This window comes from Neofelis nebulosa, chromosome 5 (genome assembly GCF_028018385.1).
Source record: "Neofelis nebulosa isolate mNeoNeb1 chromosome 5, mNeoNeb1.pri, whole genome shotgun sequence".
Taxonomy (NCBI): domain Eukaryota; kingdom Metazoa; phylum Chordata; class Mammalia; order Carnivora; family Felidae; genus Neofelis; species Neofelis nebulosa.
The window spans coordinates 58,510,534-58,527,056 of record NC_080786.1 but is presented as its reverse complement, the minus strand read 5'-3'; the positions used below and the strand labels follow the sequence as shown (position 1 = coordinate 58,527,056).

The 16,523-nt window shown below is 34.0% G+C and overlaps 1 protein-coding gene across 4 annotated transcripts in view; it reads left to right on the top strand.

Annotated features, from left to right (window-relative positions):
• The window catches only part of SI (sucrase-isomaltase), a 159,636-nt gene that overhangs the window by 139,884 nt on the left and 3,229 nt on the right, over positions 1-16,523 (top strand). For all 4 annotated transcript variants that reach the window (XM_058730407.1, XM_058730409.1, XM_058730411.1 and 1 more), the window contains 10 exons: positions 643-776; positions 2,385-2,419; positions 2,504-2,620; positions 5,489-5,637; positions 7,810-7,894; positions 7,979-8,035; positions 8,636-8,760; positions 11,958-12,046; positions 15,999-16,048; positions 16,298-16,465. In XM_058730407.1, coding sequence (XP_058586390.1) covers positions 643-776; positions 2,385-2,419; positions 2,504-2,620; positions 5,489-5,637; positions 7,810-7,894; positions 7,979-8,035; positions 8,636-8,760; positions 11,958-12,046; positions 15,999-16,048; positions 16,298-16,465 — 1,009 coding nt within the window. The remainder of the gene's footprint in view (positions 1-642; positions 777-2,384; positions 2,420-2,503; positions 2,621-5,488; positions 5,638-7,809; positions 7,895-7,978; positions 8,036-8,635; positions 8,761-11,957; positions 12,047-15,998; positions 16,049-16,297; positions 16,466-16,523) is intronic.

Sequence of the window (16,523 nt, the reverse complement as noted above, 5' to 3'; positions counted from 1 at the left end):
CAAAATGAATAGTAAATCATTAAAGTCACTGTTCCAAGACTGAGGAGGGGAGAGAACAAAAAGAAATATAATGTAATTTGTAAAATTCATTCTCTTGAGATATGGCTTGGATAGATTCTGTGCTTGAAATAAAACAACTACTTTTATTTTCACCACCCAAAATTTCACTCCCTTTAATCTACCCTCTAAAACAGGGAATACTATAGCAAAGATTCTCTGTTGAGTAATGTGGAGATTAAGTGTTGACAAGCTATAATTGAGAAGGGTTGGAGCAATCAATAGTTAGAGCGTATTCAAGAGAACATATTTAAGTAGAATTAAATGAATTCATTCAGAAAACTTAAGATATAATTAGTTACCTGATTTGATAACTTCAATAGTTGACTTAACTTGTATTCATTGAACAAATAAAGGCCACTTAGGCATGTCAGTCTGATAAATGTTGGAAGGGAAGAAAAATGTCCTTTATGTCTATGAGAATTTTATAGTATAATGAAAGAAGACTCACTTATAAATCTAGTTGTAATAAGAGATAACAAAGACACCATAAAAAACACATCTTTTTAATGAAGTGCTCATAAGTAGAAATATCTGAAAAATACCTCATGTAAGAACTCATAGATACTTCTCCATCTATATTAGTGCATTGCAGAAGACAACTGGCAAAAGAGGAATTGTTATTTCTCGTTCAACATATCCTACTGGTGGCCAATGGGGAGGACACTGGCTTGGAGACAACTATGCACAGTGGGACAATCTGGACAAATCAATCATTGGTATGTGAGTCACCATCTTTATCATTACTCCTTTGCGTTTTCTGTTAAGTATTCACTTTTTCTGGTAATAGTTTATATACCTTATAAGTCCTTCTCAGAAACATGCTTTTCACATCATATTTTATGGCAAATAGCATCATGAAAATGTAGTGTGCCAGAAAGTAGGAGCTGGGATGCTTTCTAGAAACTAATGATATCCAAATAGTTTATTTTGAGACAGTAATTTCATCCCTTTTGGTCTCAGTTCCCCAGGAAAAGGGCAGGAGCTGGGAAAATAACATGTGAAGCTAAGAATAGAAATGGGTCGAAATTCTAGATTCTAGGGAATAAGAATCACTCATAGATGCTAAAGAATGAAACATTTCTAACCAAATTTTGAAAGAGTGTTTTGACAATTGTTAGGTAAATAAGATATTATCATTTTAAAGGGGAAATTGATATTTTTCATTTCAGATCTAGTCTTAAAAGTCCTTTACTGTTTATATTAGGATTCAAGGAAATAATGTTACTACTTTAAAAGAAGAGCTGGGATATCACATGAATCCTATTTTATTGAAGTGATCTCAGAGGATTGTGTTTTATGAGGATAATTCTTATTTGTTTGTTTTTTTCCAAATAATGAGGCCTATGGTTATATAATTACATAGCCTTTTATATTATATTATATTATATTATATTATATTATATTATATTATATTATATTATAATGTTATATTATTTTCTAAATCATCATCTACATAGCAACCAAACAGATCACTCCTGTACCTCTAGCTTATAGCTCTACTTTTCCTCCTTTCTGAATGAAATTACTAGCCTGACTTCTTTTTATTTATTTTTTAATGTTTTATGTTTATTTTTTAGAGAAAGAGCATGAGTGGGGAAGGGACAGAGAGAGAGGAAGACACATAATCTGAAGCAGGCTCCAGGCTCTGAACTGTCAGCACAGAGCCCAACATGAGGCTTGAATTCACAGTGAGATCAATGACCTGAGCCGAAGTTGGATGCTTAACTGACTGAGGCACCCAGGCACCCCAGTTTTAAAAACTGAAACCAAGGTGGTGCCTGGGTGGCTCAGTTGATTAAATGGCCAACTCTTGGTTCCAGCTCTGGTCGTGGTCTCACAGGTCCCAAGTTTGAGCCTGACATTGAGCTCTGCGCTGACAGTACAGAGCCTGCTTGAGATTCTCTCCCTCCCTCTCTCTCTCTGTCCCTCCCCTTCTCATGGTCTCTCTCTCTCTCTCTCTCAAAATAAATAAATAAACTTAAAAAAATAAAATTAATATTAAAAATGAAACTGCTTCCGTAACTTCTTCCAAACTGAGACAGAAACACTGCCATTTTATTCTCATGCTATAATGTATTTATACCTATTTTGTGCTCTAAATATACCATCTTGAAAGTGACAAAGAAGCATAGTGTCTTATTTTTACATCATTAACATTATAACAGCATGAATATTTTAAGAGGAAATGATAGGTGTATTAAAAATCTGAAAAATGTTTCATTAGATTAGAGGTTATTAGAAATGGAACATCTTAACAAATCAAATCATCAAATATCAAAATATATGATGTAGTATGTTTCTAAATTTTTCCTGATTTTTTTTAGGTATGATGGAATTTAGTCTCTTTGGAATCTCATATGTAAGTAACTGTATTTCTTTTATCTTCATAACTTATAAATTTTAAGAAAAAAACATTGAAATTAAATGTAACAATATATTTTAGACTGGTGCAGATATCTGTGGTTTCTTCAACAACTCAGAGTATGAGCTCTGTGCCCGCTGGATGCAACTTGGAGCATTTTACCCATACTCAAGAAATCACAACATTGCATTTACTAGGGTATGTAATGACTGCATGTGCTTTCGTTCCTTTCCTCCTAACCTTAGAAGCTTTGAATAGAACTCCTCCTGCCTGGCTGATTTCTAGCGCTTGCTTTGAATGAACTTCTTTACATTTACTGAGGACATCGGAGCCCATCACTTGGAGAATTTTCTGTTTTGGGTTACTCTTCTTTCTACTTTAGGGTTTAGAACTTGGTGAGCTGGCATACTTACTGCTGTTCTGTATACTTTTAGAATAGCCAGGGAGGGGTAAAAAAAAACTGCTTCTGTGTGTAACTTCTTCCAAACTGAGACAGAACAATAAAAAAAAAATCAGCTTCAAAGTAAATTACAAGTGAAAACTCCTTGGAAATACTAGTATCAGTGCATGAAAATGAGCAGATTTAAAAGGCAAATGTTAAGACAATGAGTTGAAAATTTGAGAAAAAAAGGAAAAGGGAACTAAGAGCTAATTCTTGTGTGGTGGCACAATTCTGCACTTTACTAAATTGTCTGAAGGAAATGTTTGTACAAGAGGGGTGACAGTATTAAAAATTATGGAAAAGTATGAACAATTAAAGGCAATATCTAAGAGCTTAATTTTGTGATATTGACTTTAGTGAAGAAGTGCAGCAGAAAGATGAATTATCAAAAGTAACTCGTGGAAGAGTTGTAGACAGAGCTGCTCTTTGAAGGATGGGTTCTAGCAGTAGTAACTGAATGGTGAATCTCATCAGGTGCTGTGAAATCTTTGTGTCCCTCCTGGGAAATTTTAGTTAGAATAGAGGAGATTTATTTTAGAAAATAAAAATCTATACAAGGATAGAAGGCAGTATGGGACCACATTTTGGAAGAATTTGAAAGTTGGGCAATAACAACATAACTTGATGAAATAGGAATATTTTAACAGGAAAACTTACTGTCAGTAATGCAATTTAGAAAGCTGTAATATTGGAAGAGTGGGATGAATCAAAAGCCTGGACAGGGATTTATTCAATAAGTATTTATTAGGAGGCCACTATTTAATATTTACAATGTCCCTGCTCTATGATTCACAAATTGTAGGCAGGATAGAGATAATAGGCAATTATGTGTGTGTGTATGTATATATGTATAATCAGGTATAAATAAATGCATATAAAGAAAAGATAGTGCAAGCTCAAGTGACAGCAAATTGGGGGATTCTGTTTTAGAAGGGGTACCTATGAAGGTCCCTCTTGAATAAAGTGACTTAAGCATTAGAGTGGAGACTTTAGTGGGGCACAAAAACCAAAAGCAATATAAGGATATGGGGGGCAGGGAGAATTTCAGACAGAGGGAGTCAGTGAAAGACTCCAAGGTGGAATTTTGGAGAAGATGAAATAGAGGAGGAGGAAAAGACTGAAGAAGTATTTCTCAATAAAAATCTGCAGAACAGAAAGCTCAACTTAAGTTTAATTTTGAGGTAGTACAATTAAATTTAGAATTCATGGTTTAGGGACATCTGGGTGGCTCAGTCGGTTAACCACCCGACTTCAGCTCAGGTCATGATCTCACCGCTTGCGAGTTTGAGCCCCATGTCGGGCTCTGTGCTGACAGCTCGGATCCTGGAGCCTGGAGCCTGCTTCAGATTCTGTGTCTCCAACTCACTCTCTCTCCCTCCCCCCCAGCTAATGCTCTGTCTCACCTTCAAAAATAAATAAACATTAACTTTTTTTTTTAATGTATAGTTTAGACTTAAATGCTTGTATATCAGCTTGTTAAAACTGAAATAACATCAGTTAAGTCAGCAAGCAACAGATAGGATCTTTGCGTCTTTCTTACTTGACTTTGGAACTAGTAAGGATAGAATCTTACAGCTTAATTCTTGGACCTTTTTACTTTCAAGTTTTTGCCTCTTCTAACATTTTTACATATACAAACACCCAGTCATCATTCAAGCTTTCTAATCTAAAACTCATTAATCTACATCAAGCTTACTGAAATCTAAAAAAGTTGGAATCTTCCTAGATATGGCCAGCTCTTAAGGACCCTCTCTGTCTGCTGAAAAACATAAACATATTGCCCCCTAGAGTTATGTGGCAGCCTTGTTTGTTCCCCAGCACACATTAAAATATAAAATACTAATCGCCTTCACTATTATTTTTTGACCAGTAAGTGCAACAACATTTCTTAACAGGCTTTTAATCTTTCCAGTATCAACTTTAGTCTTTTTACCTGGAGTGTGTATTCCAGAGTATATCTGGGCATGTTGTTCTTCCTTATCCAGCATTAATTAGGTCCTTTCTTTCTGCTATCTTAATTCTTTAATATCATAACTTATCCATTTCTCAGGAGAACACATAATGTGGGGGTCACCATGATAGGTTCTGGGTATCTCTGTTTATTCCAATCCACTTTTTAAAAATTTGTTAATGTTTATTTTTAAGAGAGGGAGAGAGAGAGAGAGAGAGAGAGAGAGACAGCACAAACCAGAGAGGAGCAGAGAGAGGACACAGAGGATCCTAAGCAGGTTCTGTGCAGATGCAGATGCTTAACCCACTGAACCAGTCAGACACCCCTGTTTCAACCCACTTTTATACAGCATTTCATTTATTTTCTAGTCTTTTCACCCTGATTATCATTATGTTGTCATCTATTCAAATTGAACTGTTCTTTACGTATGTTCACCTAAACTAAATCAAGCTATGGGTATAATTTGCATTTTTCTTATTGAAATAGTAATGTTATGTTCTTTCTCCATCATATGATAGTAATATTATTGCATAAGGTTTTTGGTAAGAAAGTATATAACACATGGCAATGAATGAATATTATTTTCTAGTTTTCATTCTCTAAATATGTATCTGAAAATTATGATTTAAAACAGGACAAATGCTTATGACTATTTCATTCTGCTTTGTTTCAGAGACAAGATCCTGCTTCCTGGAATGAAACTTTTTCTGAAATGTCAAAGAATATTCTAAATATTAGATACACTTTATTACCCTATTTCTATACACAGATGCATGAAATTCATGCTCATGGTGGCACTGTTATTCGACCCCTTCTGCATGAGTAAGTGCACATTTTATTTCCTGCCAAAAAGAAATGGGTTTCATTTAATTTACTCAATAATCTCTCATAGTATAGAATATTTGAAACTGGAAACTTTTTCATTGTTATTTTAGTATATATTATCAGTTAATAAACATTTACATAAATAAGTCTATTGATAATCAGGATGTTATTAAAAATGAAACATTAATCAGTTATTAAAAAGTAATAATACTTAGAAATAACTACTGTACACCTAGAGTTAATTTAGATTTACATACTTATTGTATTGACTTTTAAAAATGGAGGCAAGTAATATTATCTTTATATTATGCTTTGATTAACTGAAGTTTAGAGCAATTAATTAAATCTATATATATATGTATATATATGGTATATATATATATGATATATATGTATATATATGGTATATATATATGGTATATATATATACATATATATATGGTGTATGGTATATATATATGGTATATATATATACATATATATATGGTGTGTGTATATATATATATATATATATACATATATATATGGTGTGTATATATATATATATATATATATACATATATACACACACACACACCTTACTGAAGAAAACCATCTCACCTCATCTTGGACGTGTATTATAGAATACCCTAGAACAGTTCTAACATTCTTCCTAGAAAATTGTTTTGGATTCACTTCTTCTTATATTTTTTAATGTTTATTTATTTTTGAGGAAGAGAGAAAGAGACAGAGGGTGAACAGGGGGAGGGGCAGAGAGAGGGAGACCCAGAATCTAAAGCAGGCTCCAGGCTCTGAGCTGTCAGCACAGAGCCTGATGTAGGGCTCGAACTCCTGGACCATGAGATCATGACCTGAGCCAAAGTCATATGCTTAACCGACTGAGCCACCCAGGTGCCCTAGGATTCACTTCTTAAAGCTCAAACTGATACATGATTAAATCTTGAAATCTACTCTATGGAGCATAGTTGCATAAATTTTAGCCTGTTCTATTTTTAAGGCAAATACAAGACAATTCTGATTGCTGATGTCACAAAAACAACACAATTAAAAGTAGTACAAAAAACCTTTGAAATAATCATACTTAACTTCTTATGTACCTTATATTACCAGAGTAATTGAGTGAGGTGATTTGTTAGATTGCACAACTGATAAATCAGTAAAAATATACGGCACATGTTTACTAAAATAAATAATAATACACAAGGCAAAATGACAAAATAATAAGTTGATCAGTATGCCTTCTGTTCTCAGAATAGGGTTTTAAAAAATAATAGGTATTCCTAGATTCATATCAGCCTCTAGTTACTTTATTAATTTATCTACCATAATCCATTCTTTATTTTTGATAAAATTTTATTAATATCTTGCCTCTCTTATTTCCAGACTTTCCCCTCTTGTGTTCTCCCTATTTACTTCCCAGCAGAGTCAAATTATCAGCTCTGGACTGAGTCCCCAACCAGAAACATTATTATTAACTATGCAGACTCTTGTCCTGTTGAGAACATCTGGGCCTTTGTTCCCATGGGAGGTTCATGGAGTAAATTCAGAGTCCCATTTGGCATTAATCTCAGTTTATAGTACAACAAAGCAAGACAAAAACAAAAGAACAAACAAAAATGTGCAATTCCATTTCAATTAGAGAAAAAATGTGGTTATTTAATAGTGACTATTCTCAAACTATGAAAAAGAGATTCTGGTGTTTCCAACCATTTGTATCTGAAATTCAGAAATATATTAAGTTAAATGCACCATTCAGTCAAGCTTTAAGTAGGATAAGCAAAATCTTTTTGAATTACCAAATCAAGGTTGTTAGAGCACACCTGTTTAACAATTCTCATCCAGAGTACTTACAACTTTTGCTTCCTAGTTTGTTGATCTTTTATGAGGCACAGTTAATATTTGTACCTCTATGAGTTCTCTTCAGAGGTTTCTCATTCAGCTGGTCTTATAGACATTCTCTGCATTTTGAAGTAAATTTAGTTATAATCTAGATTTACTCATAAAATAATGTGCTAATTACTGCACATTAAATCCTAACTGATAGAATTGTTTTTGATTTGTTTATAGTTTGGTTTTCATTTCAGTCCACACAAGTCTATACTGCAAAATGTGATTTGAATAATTATTTTATGATATTCAGATTTACTTATTTGTGAATATTTTGTCAAGGTTCTTTAATGACAAGCTAACCTGGGATATATTCAAGCAGTTCTTGTGGGGTCCAGCGTTTATGGTTACCCCTGTACTGCAACCTGTAAGTTCTATCATACATTTTTGTTCACAAAATAGTTTTGTATTTGGTTTATATGTTTTCAATGATTATATCTTTAAATTCCAGTATAGGGACACTGTAACAGGCTACGTCCCTGATGCTCGGTGGTTTGATTATCATACGGTAAGTAGTTAAGAATTCTAGGGCATTGACAAAATGGAAATGAGTAACAATTTGATCCAAGCCTTTTCTTTAGGGACATATTTGGTCTACTTTACATTTAAAAAGAGTAAGATAGTTCTTGCTAATTACAGCTGAATCAAATTAACACACAGTGAAAGAGAGTTAATTTATGCCCCATGGTTTGTTATGTAGACATTGATTTATTTTACTGTATAACCATAAAGAGTGCACATTATACACACACAAAGTTCATTGCCCTTTATTGAATATATGAAATTATCATTAAAGGTGATGTAGTCTTTCCAAGAATAATGTATGTGAAAAGTCAGGAATAGCTTTTGTGACTTTTCAAAACCCACACATTTTCTTCATGTGAGCATCACAAAAACAAATAGTGGTAAATTACTTTCAAAGCTATTAATAATTAAGAAGTACATGCTTTAAACAATATGATTTCCTGAATAAGTTTTTGAGTTTTTATTAATTTATAAATTAAGTATATCATTTGATTTATAAAACGCAACCTCTCAAACACCAATATTGCTGATGATTCCATTTCTTATTGCTTGTGTTCTTTCCTTCCAACCATCTCATTTCCAGGGCCAAGATATTGGTGTCAGAGGAAAATTTAATGAATTTGAAGCTCCTTTATATAAAATAAACCTACATGTCCGTGGTGGTCACATTCTACCATGTCAAGAGCCTGGTTTAAACACATTTTATAGGTAAGTGAAGTGTTTACAGAGCTCAGATTAAATTTTGGATACGTCATGCCAGAATTGTCAAGAACTGGGAAGGGGTCTGAGATTTTACCCTACTTCAAAGCTTACAAATTACTTTGTAAGTTAGTCTGCCACAGTGTCATGAATTTTGGGTAGGACACAAAGGTCTGTTTTACTCAAGGCATAACAAGAGACACAAACTTCATGTTTGCTTTTTTCTTTGCCCCCAAAGTTCCATGGGGATGACATGGAGTGGCCTATGCTGAGGCAGGTGCTACACATGTAGGAGGTTTGTGCCACAGCTAAGGAACTCCAAACCTAGGCAATCTTTTTTTTTTTTTTAATTTTTTTTTAACGTTTATTTATTTTTGAGACAGAGAGAGACAGAGCATGAATGGGGGAGGGTCACAGAGAGAAGGAGACACAGAATCCGAAACAGGCTCCAGGCTCTGAGCTCTCAGCACAGAGCCCGACGCGGGGCACGAACCCACGGACCGTGAGATCATGACCTGAGCCGAAGTCGGACGCTTAACCGACTGAGCCACCCAGGCGCCCCGCAATCTTTTATAATGGGCTGCAAGCAAACATGTTCATTGTTTGCTTCCAAGGGAGACTTTACCTTTGTTATTATACTGGCCAGTAAATTTTTTTAAGTTTATTTATTTTGTGTGTGTGTGTGTGTGTGTGTGTGTGTGCACGTGCGTGTGTGTGTGAGAGAAACAGAGAGAGACAGAGAGAAAGAGAGAGAGAGAGAGAGAGAGAGAGAGAGAGAGAGAGGGACCCAACCAGATTCTGCGCTGTCAGCCCAGAACCTAACGCAGGGCTTGATGTCACAAATGGTGAGATCTTGACCTGAACCAAAATGAGGAGTGGGACACTTAACTGACTGAGCCACGCAGGCGCCCTGGGCAGTAAAATTTCTTTAATTAATTTATTTTTTTTTTTTTTTTTTTTTTAATTAATTTATTTTTTTTTTAATATATGAAATTTACTGTCAAATTGGTTTCCATACAACACCCAGTGCTCATCCCAAAAGGTGCCCTCCTCAATACCCATCACCCACCCTGCCCTCCCTCCCACCCCCCATCAACCCTCAGTTTGTTCTCAGTTTTTAACAGTCTCTTATGCTTTGGCTCTCTCCCACTCTAACCTCTTTTTTTTTTTTTTTTCCCTTCCCCTCCCCCATGGGTTTCTGTTACGTTTCTCAGGATCCACATAAGAGTGAAACCATATGGTATCTGTCTTTCTCTGTATGGCTTATTTCACTTAGCATCACACTCTCCAGTTCCATCCATGTTGCTACAAAAGGCCATATTTCATTTTTTCTCATTGCCACGTAATATTCCATTGTGTATATAAACCACAATTTCTTTATCCATTCATCAGTTGATGGACATTTAGGCTCTTTCCATAATTTGGCTATTGTTGAGAGTGCTGCTATAAACATTGGGGTACAAGTGCCCCTATGCATCAGTACTCCTGTATCCCTTGGATAAATTCCTAGCAGTGCTATTGCTGGGTCATAGGGTAGGTCTATTTTTAATTTTCTGAGGAACCTCCACACTGCTTTCCAGAGCGGCTGCACCAATTTGCATTCCCACCAACAGTGCAAGAGGGTTCCCATTTCTCCACATCCTCTCCAGCATCTATAGTCTCCTGATTTGTTCATTTTGGCCACTCTGACTGGCGTGAGGTGGTATCTGAGTGTGGTTTTGATTTGTATTTCCCTGATGAGGAGCGACGTTGAACATCTTTTCATGTGCCTGTTGGCCATCCGGATGTCTTCTTTAGAGAAGTGTCTATTCATGTTTTCTGCCCATTTCTTCACTGGGTTATTTGTTTTTCGGGTGTGGAGTTTGATGAGCTCTTTATAGATTTTGGATACTAGCCCTTTGTCCGATGTGTCATTTGCAAATATCTTTTCCCATTCCGTTGGTTGCCTTTTAGTTTTGTTGGTTGTTTCCTTTGCTGTGCAGAAGCTTTTTATCTTCATAAGGTCCCAGTAATTCACTTTTGCTTTTAATTCCCTTGCCTTTGGGGATGTGCCGAGTAAGAGATTGCTACGGCTGAGGTCAGAGAGGTCTTTTCCTGCTTTCTCCTCTAAGGTTTTGATGGTTTCCTGTCTCACATTCAGGTCCTTTATCCATTTTGAGTTTATTTTTGTGAATGGTGTGTCTTTAATTAATTTAAAAAGAACACTGCCCTATCTTCCAATACTGTTTGCTTTAAAAACATGCTTTTTTAATATTTTTCCTTTTTTTAATTTGAATTTTAGTTAACATACAATAAAATATATAGTTAACAATGTAACTCCATATATAGTTATAACAATATAACTATATATAATAATATATAAACAACTTAACAGTATTAACTATAGTATTATATGTTAACTAACTAAAATTTAAATTATGTATATATTTGTATATAAATTCATGCTAAGACATGTTAACATCTTTACATGGAAAATATTAAGTTGCTGTAGAGATTTGAATGCTAGATATTTTGGATATTTTAGGGAGTTTCCATGGCAGCACAACCTTCAACATTTGTGATTGGAAAAGGTAATTATACCTAAGTGTAACTGTCTGAGAAATCCTTCCTTAGCAATATGAAGCTATCAAATGAAATCACTTGTACAGTGAGCATGGAAGCAGATATTTAGTTCATAAATGGGCCTATGCAGGCACAAGCTTGGGAGGGATTGCCCATTTCAAGAATAGAACTTAAAATTTTCATACTACTCTTCACATTCTTGTTAATAATTTCCAATGATATTTCAGTGATTTATGTATGGAAATGTAAAGAAGGTTTAAATGATAATAAATAAAAATTACTATTAATATAGTTTCATGTCTAATGGTCAGTGACAGGATTAGCAAAGAGAAAAATAAATAAATATATCAATAAATTTAACATGGTTATAACTATTATAAGTGAGGCTCCTTTCAATTTGTTACAATAGATCAAAAGACATGCATGATATTTTCTATTAAATGTGAAGGATTTTATGGTTTATATCGTTCCCAGTAACTCATCACAAAAGGAAAGTCCTTTAATTTTATTGGTCTAAAACAGTTTGTATTCTCCTTAGTTGATAATCATCTTTGTTTTCGTTTGGATACTTATGTGGGCGCCATATCATAACTAAACATATGCTACTGTATAAACATTGGTTAAAATTATGTCTTTTTTTTTAGTCGACAAAACTACATGAAGCTCATTGTTGCCGCAGATGCTAATCAGATGGCACAGGGATCTCTGTTTTGGGATGATGGAGAGAGTATAGGTGAGTGTTCCATTTAGTTGAAAAATGTAATTGCTGACATACATATATGTCACATTAGTTTTATGTATCTACCACTATACTTTGGAGGCTGAATGAAAGCTAATAATATTATACAAAGCTGAAATCATTTAATAATTAGCTGAACCAACTTAAAAAGTGTTATAAACATTAAAGACTTTTCTCTTATCCTAAATATAGTTGATCCCTATGGTAAATATCTGCATATCTAAGAGATGTGTGTGCACAGAGATTGTATATGGATCATCTTTTACTCCTGGAAGTTAGCCCATGCCATTCATGATAGACATTCCATATGTATGAGGTCTGCCCAGCTGAAAAGCCATGTTCCATGTGTACGTGGTGATGCATAAAGGATGCCACTAAAACATGACATAGTCTAGAAACAAAACTCGTTCGATTTTGTATTTCATGGCTATTTTTTTGTATTCAATATTTTTACATGAAAACTTTAAAGATTTAAACTTAGATCTATGTTTATGACTATTTCTTAAGACCAGACTGAACTGCCAAGCTTCCAGCAATGTGTGTTTTGCTGACCATTATCCTCTGAATCACTTACAGTAGGTTATTAAAAATGCAAATTCTGAGGACCACTTAATTTCCATTAATTTGGGGAGAGGCCTGGTATCACCTTCAGGTGATGATTATGCTGTTAATTAAACACTCATTGTGGATTAGGTTTACTGACTGTCATTAATAATGCCAACTCTACTAGATGGGAGATCTGAATATTCACTTAACACAATCCACATAAAAACTAACATCTGGGTGAGCCGTTGTTCTCATGGAGCAGTTCATTGCAATCTAATTAAAGTATCTGTGGAAGAGAGATCTTTCAGTACTAGCAAAGACATTTATCTTGTATCTTTTTAGGTGAATCATAGTTAATATTTTTCAATATTAACAATAAGAATTATTTATTAGTAAATAAAGTACATCAGAAGATTAATATAAGAATCATATTGTAATAATCAAGACTCTTTAAAAAAACCTTTCCTAGTATTTTGTGATTTAAGGTGATTAGTGGTGAACTAATTCAACCACTATTAGTTAAAATCCTGTTTTTAGAGTCCTGACCTTTATTAACACAAAAACAGGGGTTGTACTAAGTTTGCAGCCTTTCTCACCTGGGTCCAGCAGGTTGTACTTTGAATTTGCCTACAGCTTCCCAGGGTTGTAAAGATGAGTTGTGCATAATTTAAACCTTGTCTTGGAATCTTTGAATTTAACTATGTAACAAATTAAGTTAATTCCTTTGAACAGCAAAGGAGACAACGTGCCCCTTAGAAATTTTTCTGTAGCTCTACTTACCAAACTAAGATATAGATGAAAGAAGTTGATATGACCTTTACTCTATTAAAGTTTCATGGCAGTTTTTTTTTATTACTGGAAAGTAACATAATTCAGATATTTATTTCTTGATCCCTCTATATAAACATACAAAATTATTTTGGCTAATTGTATTTAGCGTTTTTTGGTTATATTGCACAATCTCAGTATTTTTGTTATAATTAAGTACAAAGATTTCAGATAATCCCTTGACATTTCTTGAGTAAACAGCAACAATACACAACAGATGCTTAGAGTGTCCGGATTTAGTGGATCAGAATCTCCAAAGAAGTTTTCTCTCACAGCAAACTCATCAATCTAGTTGATAGACACTAATTTTTTTCCTCCTTTAAGTACATTCACATTTTATAATGTATTATTTTTTGCTGATATATATTTTTTACCTCAAAGAAAATCAAAGATAAAATACAGCATTTCCTCCTTTTCCATGGTTTTGCTTTCTGCCATTTTGGTTACCCACAGTCAACCATGGCCCCGAAGCAAATGATCCTACTTCTGAAATGATCATTTCATCATGTAGGCATTTTTCATCTCACATTATCACAGCAAGGATGAATATAGCACAATAAGGCATTTTGAGAGTGAGAGAACACATTCACATAACTTTTATTATTACACCATATTGTTATAATTGTTCTATTTTTAGTTACTGTTCATCTATTACTGTTCTTAATTTATAAATTAAACTATATCAGAGGTGAGTCTTTTATAAAAAAAAAAAAAAAGCAGAGTGTATACAGGGTTTGGTACTGTCTGAGGTTTCTGACATCCACTGGGGGGGCATCTTAGAATGTACCCCCTACACATAAAGGGGGACTTTTGTAAACCTCTCTTGAAACTCATGTATATTAAGTAAATTTTGACCATGCTAACTAATAAAGTTGTAGATTAGTAAAATCTTATTTTGTCCTACTTATCTTTTTTAAAAAATGTTTATTTATTTATTTTAATAGAGTGCACGTGAGGAAGGTGCACAGGGAGTGGGGAGAGAGTCCAAGCAGGCTCTTCACTGTCAATGCAGAGCTGGACAGGGGGCTCGATCTCACGAACTGTGAGATCATGACTTGAGCTGAACTCAAGAGTTGGATGCTTAAGTGACTGAGCCACCCAGCCACCCCTGCCCTACTTATCTTAATGAAATAGATGTATGTGTACTCTTGACTAACATCATATGTGGTATTTTTTTCTTATTTATGAAAAACAACAAAACTGCCCATATCTTCCTAATAGTTATCACTTCTGTGTTCTTTTACCTCATGGTTCTATAAACAATTGGTCTTAAAAACTTATGCTATATTTGTATAGTTAAAAGTTAAGACTAAAATTTTTGCCTCAGAACACATATCAAATAAGCCATGCATACGTTGGTACATATAGAAAAAATGTTTTAGGCAGAACATAATTTAATTTTAGTGTAGGAAAAATTAATTGCAAACTAATTTTCAGAGAATTATTTAATCTAATGCCGGCATTTATAAGTTGGAAGAGGAAATTAAAATTTGTTACTTTTTCAATGTTTTTTTTAAGTTTATTTATTTATTTTGAGAGAGAGAGAAGGTACATGCACTCACATGTGCACTTGGGGGGAGGAGCAGAGAGAGGAAGAGACAGGATCCCATGCAGGCTCCCATGCTGTCACTACAGAACCCAGAGTGGAGCTCAGACTCATAAACATGAGATCATGACCTGAGCCCAGGTCAAGAGTCGGATGCTTAACCTACAGACCCACCCAGGCACCCCTCAATGTTATTTTGTTTCAGTCATGTATTTGTCTCCACTTTCGCCTTTCTGTCTTACCCGTGCTTGTTTAGTTTTATCTCTAAACACAATCTTAGAATTCAGGGAAATCTAGACTTGTTTCCAGCTTTTGTTAATAATTAGTTCATTTACTTTCAGCCATTTATTTAACTTCTCTGGGACTCACATTCCTCTTCAACCATAAGAATAATAAAATAACTTATCTTAGAGCAATGTGATAAAGTACTTAAAGTTTGATGAATAGTACTTAATTTAAGCTGTAAAATTATTTTAAAAATTGATTTTAATATGGCAAGATTATATTTTGATGAACATGGATATAAACCCTGTTTTATTATTTGTATTTCAGTAGACCTATAATAGTCTCTAACAACTGAATATGTTTCTCAAATGACACTAGAATACGTTACCATCATATTCATTTGCCTTTATACATATTATTATGTTGTCAGTCATTGAAGTGGCCCATAAGTGTCCACCACTATCACCACCCAGTTCTGTTAATTCTTTTACTTCTTTCACCCTCCCAGAGGTGTTTAAAGTGATTTTAGACCTGTCACCCTTTAGTGTTACCCTCCTACATACAGATACACACACTCCTGGCCTTCTGTAGCCCTCTCTGGTGAGACTCATCCTTCACATCTTAGTCCTTCTTGGACTATATTTGAAAATTTGAAAAAGTTCAGTAAACTTAGAGAAAAATTTGATATGTGTTGATGGTATTTGATACCCTTTATACTGGGAAAGAGAAACAAGATATACTAGTTTTTACTATTTTTCTTCTTTGGAAATATAACTATATTACCTTTTTTTCTCTCTACAGACACCTATGAAAGAGACTTATATTTCCTGGTACAGTTTAATTTGAACAAGGTATGTATTCATGCCAGATCATTTGTATGCAATTGTGTTAAATAATACTTGAAATTTTATGCCAGATTTTATATTTATTTATATTTTCATATTTCATATTTGTTGTTTAATGTATCTCATTTCAAATATGTGAGTAAATAATTTGCTATACTATGAAATCCACTGTAGTTAACAGACATAGATTTTAAAAGATTTAATTGCTTTTGAAAATGAAGGGTTTATATTACTTCTTTTTCTGTGACTTTATAGAATACCTTGACAAGCACTATATTGAAAAATGGTTACATAAACAAAAATGAAATGAGGCTTGGATTCATCAACATATGGGGGAAAGGAAAGACTTCTGTTAATGAGGTTAATCTCATATATAATGGAAATAAAGAGTCAGTTAAATTTACTCAAGAGGCAAACAACGAGGTAAGTGACAAAGGAAAACACACTTTTTAATAATAGAGTTTTTCAAAACTCTATTTGC